This window comes from Musca vetustissima, unplaced genomic scaffold, assembly GCF_032173495.1.
Source record: "Musca vetustissima isolate MV318-11 ecotype Yass unplaced genomic scaffold, APGP_CSIRO_Mvet_v1 utg73803, whole genome shotgun sequence".
NCBI lineage: Eukaryota > Metazoa > Arthropoda > Insecta > Diptera > Muscidae > Musca > Musca vetustissima.
In genome coordinates this window covers 37,809-46,827 of record NW_026887131.1, presented here as the reverse complement: position 1 = coordinate 46,827, position 9,019 = coordinate 37,809, and the positions used below count along the sequence as shown (strand labels likewise).

At 28.1% G+C, this 9,019-nt stretch overlaps 1 protein-coding gene across 1 annotated transcript; it reads right to left on the bottom strand.

Moving 5' to 3' along the window:
- Positions 1-3,747: 3,747 nt before the first annotated feature.
- Positions 3,748-5,914, bottom strand: LOC133334729 (inhibitor of growth protein 5). The gene is made up of 5 exons (XM_061543056.1): positions 5,798-5,914; positions 5,333-5,741; positions 5,090-5,268; positions 4,101-4,259; positions 3,748-3,849 (listed from the first exon to the last, which is right to left on the bottom strand). Exons 1-5 carry the CDS (start codon positions 5,912-5,914, stop codon positions 3,748-3,750), a joined length of 966 nt encoding a protein of 321 aa, XP_061399040.1.
- Between the last annotated feature and the right edge of the window lie 3,105 nt (positions 5,915-9,019).

Genomic DNA, 9,019 nt, shown 5'->3' with positions numbered 1-9,019 from the left:
AAACATAGGTTTAGAGAATTTTTCTTAAAGTAAAAATTATTCTCCACAAAATTTCACTATAAGCCGCCGAACACAAGAAATCGGTATATGCATTAAATAACCTTAAAAATCCCGATTTCAAATTGTAACAAAAAAGAAAACAAGGATTTACTTTTAAATTTATGTTGTTTCCGATTGAGATCAATTTGACCTATAAAACGTAGGTTTAGAAAATTTTTCTTAAAGTAGAAATTATTCTCCACAAAATTTCACTATAAGTCGCCGAACACACGAAGTCGATATATTGAATAGATACCCTTCAAAACTCCGATTTTAAATTGTAACATAAAAGAAAACAAGGATTTACGTTTAAATTTATGTTATTTCCGATTGAGACCAATTTGACCCATAAAACATAGGTTTAGAGAATTTTTCTTAAAGTAAAAATTATTTTCCACAAAATTTCACTATAAACCGCCGAACACAAGAAGTCGCTATATATAATAAATACCCCTCAAAAAATCCGTTTCAAATTGCACAAAAAAAACAAGGAATTTTTTGGTTATATGATGTTTCCGATAGAGACCAATTTCACCCATTGAACATAGGTTTAGAGAATTTTTCTTAAAGTAAAAATTATTCTCCACAAAATTTCACTATAAGTCACCGAACATAAGAAGACGGTATAAACATTAAGTACCCTTCAACACTCCGATTTTAAATTGTAACATAAAATAAAACAAGGATTTACGTTTAAATTTATGTTATTTCTGATTGAGATCAATTTGACCTATAAAACGTAGGTTTAGAGGATTTTTGTTAAAGTAAAAATTATTCTCCATAAATTTTAAATATAAACTCCCGAACACAAGAAGTTGCTATATATAATAAATACCCCTCAAAAATCCGTATCAAATTTCACAAAAAAACAAGGAATTTTTTGGTTGTATGATGTTTCCGATTGAGACCAATTTGACCCATAAAACATAGGTTTAGAGAATTTTTCTTAGAGTAAAAAATATTCTCCACTAAATTTCACTATAAGTCACCGAACACAAGAAGTCGGTATATATAATATATACCCTTCAAAAAGTCAATTGCAAATTTCCTTTCAAAAATGAATGAATGCCTTTTATTAATTTGATTTGCCTGAAAGTATGCTTTAATTTTCTTTACAAAGCAGAACAGCCATTGTGAAATGAAAAAATTGTCGTTTTTAAGAAATGCATTTTTGTGTGATTTTTCATTTTCAGTTACTAGGCGAACAGCACCGAATAGTAAGTATATTTTAGACGAAGGTTGAATTCAAATGCAAATAATTCAGTGAATACTTAACCGATTTTAATAAATTTTACAGCAATGGTTAGAGGGAATTGTAAGGTTTTATTTCATGTTGGTAATAAATAAGGAAACTATAGGTTTATAAGAGAAAATCAGCATTATGTGAAAGTTGAAAGATACTTAAAATATCGACTATTTTTTTGATGGATATAACAAAGTAAACATTGTATTTGTTCGATTTACACGAAATTTTGCAAAGCGTATTGAATTGAGGTTAGAATCCTGTAATTAAATGTCCTAATGAGGACATTATTTAAAAAATCCCACGCCTATGAAAAAAATTATTTAAAAAATCCACGACTATGAAAAAAATTATTTAAAAAAAATCCACGCCTATGAAAAAAATTATTTAAAAAATCCACGCCTATGAAAAAAATTATTTAAAAAATCCCACGCCTATGAAAAAAATTATTTAAAAAATCCCACGCCTATGAAAAAAATGATTTAAAAAATCCCACGCCTATGAAAAAAATGATTTAAAAAATCCACGCCTATGAAAAAAATTATTTAAAAAATCCACGCCTATGAAAAAAATTATTTAAAAAATCCACGCCTATGAAAAAAATTATTTAAAAAAACCACGATTTTTGTTAAAGTAAAAATTATTCTCCATTAATTTTAAATATAAACTCCCAAACACAAGAAGTTGCTATATATAATAAATACCCCTCAAAACATCCGTATCAAATTTCACAAAAAACAAGGAATTTTTTGGTTGTATGATGTTTCCGATTGAGACCAATTTGACCCATAAAACATAGGTTTAGAGAATTTTTCTTAGAGTAAAAAATATTCTCCACTAAATTTCACTATAAGTCACCGAACACAAGAAGTCGGTATATATAATAAATAACCTTAAAAAAGTCAGTTGCAAATTTCCTTGCAATAAAGAAAAATGGCTGTTATTAATTTGATTGGCCTGAAAGTATGCTATAATTTTCCTTACAAAGCAGCAGCTCAACCAATATGAAAGAAAAAATTGCCGTTTTTACAAGATCAATTTTTGTGTGATTTTTCATATTCAGTTACTAGGCGAACAGCACCGAACAGTAAGTATATTTTGGAGGAAAGTTGAATTTAAATGCAAATAACTCAGCGAATACATAACCGATTTTCATAAATTTTGCAACAATGGTTAGAGGGAATTGTAAAGATTTATTCCATATTGGTAATAAATAAGGAAACTATTGTTTTATATGAGAAAATCAGCATTATGTGAAAGTTAAAAGATACTTAAAATATCGACTCTTTTTTTGGTGGATATAACAAAGCAGACACTGTATTTGTTCGATTTGAAAAAAATATGAAAAAAATTATTTAAAAAATCCCACGCCTATGAAAAAAATTATTTAAAAAATCCACGCCTATGAAAAAAATTATTTAAAAAATCCACGCCTATGAAAAAAATTATTTAAAAAATCCACGCCTATGAAAAAAAATAATTTAAAAAATCCACGCCTATGAAAAAAAATAATTTAAAAAATCCACGCCTATGAAAAAAAATATTTAAAAAATCCACGCCTATGAAACAAATTATTTAAAAGATCCACGCCTATGAAAAAAATTGTGTAAAAAATCCACGCCTATGAAAAAATTTATTTAAAAAATCCACGCCTATGAAAAAAATTATTTAAAAAATCCATGCCTATGAAAAAAATTATTTAAAAAATCCACGCCTATGAAAAAATAATTTTAAAAATCTACGCCTATGAAAAAATTATTTAATAAATCCACGCCTTTGAAAAAAACATTTTTAAAAAATAAAAAATTATTTAAAAACAACCCGTCTTGGAATCGCCAATCTAGGGGACTTCTTAAGCTCTGTTGATTTCCGAAAATAAAGAACCAATTTTTAACTGCCAACAATTGTAAATAAATTATACCAAAAAAATTACTAAGGAGAGGAAAGGAAAATTATTAAAAATCGTATTCATGAAAATGTGTAGATTCTCCCTACCTCAATAACACTTTTGAAAGCCTGCAATTTATCACTTTCCACCAAGGAATCAAACATTTGCAAAGTTTTTTTTCTATTTTTAATTGGGAGGATTGAGGGTATGATAATTTTTGGATAAAATATTTTTTTCCTTAAATCCTCGCATGACAAGGACTTGGAAAAATTCAGTCTCTAAAGGCTCATGACATAAAGTGAGGGCTTGGGGGTCCTCAATAGATATCGAGAGGCCACAATGGTCACCTCTTTTAGGAAATTATGATGTTAGAAATTTCAAATTCAATCTTTTTTGTTTGTTCTTCTTTTTTACAATTAATTCTATTTATTTATATATATAAATGTTCTCTTTTCTTCTCACGTATTATTATAATACAAAAAAAATAATGACTAATATATTACAACTACAACACTTGACTTTATATAAATGATGAAAAAAATACACAAAACATTGATTGATTTTGTTGGAACAACAATTATTTCTTTTTTCGATCCTGTGTACACTTCGGACAAAACCATTTGCCTTTGGGTTTGATGGTCAGGCCGACACATGCAAAATGAAACCATTCAATGGGACACTGGAAAAAACAACGAAGAAAAGTTTTTATTAAAGAAAAACAGTAAATAAAAAAAATTTATTAAGAAAAAAAATATTTTTTTAAAAAAAAAAACAAAATATTTTTTTTTATAAAAAAATAAAAAAATTTGTTTTATTAAAAAATTTTTTTAAAGAAAAAAAAATTTGTAAAGGAAAAAATAATAAAAATCGGCAATAAAATAAATAATTTTTTTTAAAAATAAAAAAATTGTTAAAGAAAATTCCACTTACATCTGGATTATCACAGCCAATCATTTCACCATAGGAGACTTGATGGCACAGACAATAGGTGGGTTCATTGGGATCCACAGGCATATCGAGAACATCACTGGGATGTGTGGCCGCTGTGTGACAGGATTCTTTTTCTGAATCATCCAAGTCGACATTTTTCTGCTTTAAAAAAAGTAAACGATCACAACAATGAAATCGCAAATAAAAAAAATAAATTTCAAAATCGATATTTTTTATGGTCCCCAGCTTCTTTAAATTCGAAATCAAGAATTTCAAGAGACACCAAACCCATTTGAAAAAAAAAAATATATATGGGTTTCTTAACAATTCTCTTAAATTCTTCTTGTTCGGAATTTTTCAGAAATAGGGTGGTTACATTTTTGGACTTAACATGCAGTATTGAGTTAATATTTTTTTTTTTGTTATGGATGGATGAATGAATGAAATGAGCTGTATAGTTGTTAAATAAAGGCATGAATAAATGAAATGAAATCCTGCAAGGACTAAAAATTACAAATTAGTAAAAAGTTCGGAAATTTACAAGGGAGAGATTCCCCGTAGAAAATAATCAATTTTAACAGTCTTCAAAAATTACAAATTACTAAAAAGTTCGGAAATATATGCCTACTCTTAAAAAGGGAGAAATTCTCCTTGGATGTTCCAAGCAATATTAACAGGCCTTCAAAAATAATTTAAAAAAAAACCACGTCTTATGTTAGACCCTAAAAAATTTGGATTAGAAGAAGTTCCACTGCTACTTAATGATCGGTAGCACATTCACAGCAAACTGTTGATAACTTCTAGCCAATATCTTGATTTTTTTAAAAACAACATGCCAATTTCCGATTATTCCAATATTTGCATTTTCAAATCAACTACCACCAAAGCATCATCATCATGGACCCATACTCAAATAATTACTAGCAACTTGTAAGAAAATAAAAAATAAAATTTGTATGTAATGAATTATGAATGAGAAGATGAATTACCTTTTGACCCCCCTTGCGTGTTTCTTTTTCTTGATTTACCTTCTGCTTTTTCTTTTTACCACCCTGGCCAGCGGTTGTGGCCGCCGCTGCTGTGGCACTATTATTGGCCTCATCATCCGAGGAGGTAATGCGTTTCTTTTTACCCACAGCCTTGGCGTCTTTGGTTTTTTTGCGGCCTTCTGAAAATTGAAAACAAATTAAATTATTAAATAATTTAAAAAAAATATTCTATTCATTACTTACTCTTAACTTGTGTCTCCTCGGATTTACCCCGTGTCGATGAGGCCTTCTCTTGTATTTCCCCCTCAAAGCGGGCCAAATCATTATCCAAGCGCCGAATTTGCTTATCCACCAATTCATAGGTTTGTATGGCCAATTGCACCTTATCATCACTGTATTCCTTGGCCTTGACAAACAACTGTTGGATATCGGCCAATCGTTCTTTACGCTCCTCTTCAGTCATCTGCGCGGAGCCATCGGCCAATTTGCGCATAAATTCCTTGGCATGATGGTCGATACTTTTCATTGCCGTCTGGGCACGATCATCAAGTTTTCGCATTAACTTGAAATTCCTTTCTAACTCAGTGGGTAAGGACTCTAATCCTATATTGGATAATACTTCAGTAGTAGAACGGAATGGAACAGTGGTAATTTGTTTTTATGTGTTTGGTTTTTTTTTTTTTTGCATTTGGTTGGTGATTTATTAACAATGGATGTGGATGATTGGTGGTAGGATGATGGTGGTGAATGGTTGGTTGGTGATGGTGTCGGAAAAAGGCAAATGGCAAGTGAAAACATTTGTTGTTGTTTGTTTGTATGAGACATTGTTGTGTATTGGTTTGTCTTTTGGCAATGGCTAGTCTATTTGATGACAAATTTGATCCATTTCCTCATTACTTACCATCCAAATAATTTTCCAAATATATAGCTGAGGACATGATGATTTATATATTTCTAATACAATTTACTTAATTTTTAAATTAATTTACTTATTTACTTTTAAATAACTTTGTTTTATACGCGAGAGCTTAGCTTGTGTTACTTTCAGAGCCAAGAAATAATAAAAACGTTCCATTTGCTACAAATGGGATAGGTATGTATAGGTTGACTTTTGTTTAGTCAATAAATATTAATTTATCGATTAATAAATCGATGTAGCGGCATTGATTTATATGGATAACATGCATTTTAAATTAAAATACATTAATTTATAATTAAAAATTAATTAGAATTAATCCTTATTAAATATTTTTATTATTATCACTTTTTTAGCTTGAAACAAATCAAAGATTTATCTTTGGTATTATGGGGTTATAATAATAAGGGAGTAGTAGATCGACTTTTGTCATTTTAATTGAACAGTGTTAAGGGCTAAGCAGAATGCTCGCGTTGAGCGTTTTTTGTTATCGCGTTAACGCACGCAAAAAGCTAAAATATATTTAACTCCGAAGCGCAGCGCACATCAACTTCGAGCGTTTGTGTTATCGTTTCCTTGTGGCTGTTGTATTTTCGATAACACATAACGCAACGGATGGCTCAACGCGAGCAATAACCACAAGGAAACGATATGCGTTTGTTTTATCGTTTCCTTGTTCAAATATAAATATGAAAAATAACCATATTTAAAATCTATAAAAATTTTATTAAATTTGTTAAAAAATAGATTATACAAGGTGTAAAAATATAGGTTCATTTATTGGTATGTTCCCGTACTGCAAGAATCTACTACTTTTTACAACGATAACGAATTTTCCTTTAACGAATTTTCCATTAAGACAATCAATGTATTTTTTTTTAAACAAATTTAATAAAATTTTTATAGATTTTTTATATGATTATTTTTTATATTTATTATTTTATTTATATATTTATTATTTTATTATATTATTTTATATATTATATATATATTAAAGAAAATAAATAGCACAGATTAGAAGATCTATGGGTGTAGGGTTATTTTTTTAAAAATATTTTTTAATTTATCTTTTTTAATTTATTTCATTTTTAAATTATTTTTAATTGTTCTTAATTCTTTATTTAGTTTTTTTTATTTTTAATTTATTTAATTATTTTTTAATTTAACTTTTTGATAGAGTTTATTTATTCTTACGATTTTTTTATTTATTTTATTTTTATTTTAAATTATTTCATTTTTTGATTTTCTTTTTTTTAATTTATTTGATTTTTATTTATTTCATTTTTAATATATTTTATTTTTAATTCTTCCCATTTAATTTTGTTTGTTTTTAATTTTTTATTTATTTAATTATTTATTTATTTTTAATTAATTTTATTTTTTTATTTAGTTTATTTCATCTTTAATTTTTTATTTATTCTTAGTTTTTATTTATTTATTTTAAACTTTTTTAATAGATTTTAATTTTTAATTTGTTTCATTTTTAATTCTTCTTTAATTTATTTCATTATTAATTTATTTTATTTTCAATTCTTCTCATTTTTTATTTTATTTTTAATATATTTTATTTTTTAATTTATTTCATTACTAATTTGTTTTTAATTAATTTTATTTTTTAAATTATTTTATTTAGAATTTGTATTATTTCATAATTTATTTATTTTTTATTTCATTGTCTTTGTATTTCCTTGTATTTTGGCCTCCTATTGGCAACCCTACACTATCATTCATTTGGCTTAGGCCGTTGTTACACCTAACACACTTCATTTCCTTTTCACACACTGACCTAATTGCCTAACGGCGTTTTTCCAACTCCTGTTTCTAATAAATACCGCAAAATGAGAGCGAGAGAGCATCATATGTGATGTGAGTGGCACATGTGTTGCTGCCACCGTTGTGGTTGTTGTTTTTGTTGTTATTATTGTCATACAACTCAGCTGTTTTTTAGTTGTATTGTTCTCACATATCTCTTGGCTAAAAAAATAAATGAAAATAATCCATTTCAGTTTTTATCACAACAATAACAGAGCACAATGTTGTTGGTCGGTCGGTGGGCTGCGAGAATATAAACAAAAACAAAGAATTTAGTTGAACGTGACATTTAGTGAGGCACAGCACACAGAAGAAATGGCATAAGTTGAGCGGAGTATTTTATTCTATTCTTTTACTTCTTCGCCCGTTAAGTAGACATAATTATCATCATAGACAGAAAAGTGTTTGTTTTTTTTTTTGTTTGTTCAGTCCACTAGTAGTTGTGCATGAATGGACAACGCAACGGAACGGCTCGTTTTGCAAACAAAAGACAAAACGGAAATAGAAATATTTTGTAGTGCAATTAATTAAATGTAAATAAACAAAAGCAACAAAGTGTTATAATAGCAACATATCATATTTTGTGGCCATAAAGCAATTACATAATAATAAAATAGTAAAGTAAAATAAAACAACAAATAAAAAATTGGCAAAATAAACAAAACAACAATAAAAGGTCGATAGCCACCCAAAAAAAGTGAGGTGGAGACAACATTGGGGCATTGTAATAATAATAAAACCAGCAAGGAAATATAAAGAAAAAAATACAACAGACAACGAACGTGCACAAAGAAGAAGAAGAGCCATCACAATCAAACCGACTGACAAAGTAGACGTAAGAAAATCTACAAATGAATTAACATACCTGACAGTAGAAAAAAATTGCAGCAATTTTTCGTGTTCCTTATTTAATTTTTTCTGTTGTTATTGTTATTCTTTCTTGTGTCACTCACATAAACCCCTTGGTGAATTCAATACAACAACAGCACATTGATCTTGTGCGTAGCATTATTGCAAAAAAAAAAACAAAAACAATAACAGACAAAAATAAACGTGCACAAAAAGGTGTAATTGTTGGGCATATTGTTTGTCGTGCGTGTATGTGTGTGTGTTTGTTGTGTTACGCGTGTTCATGAAGGGACCTTGTTGTGATTAATTAGTTGCAATTGTTGTTTCGCTTGAAAGGAGTTAAATATAAACAA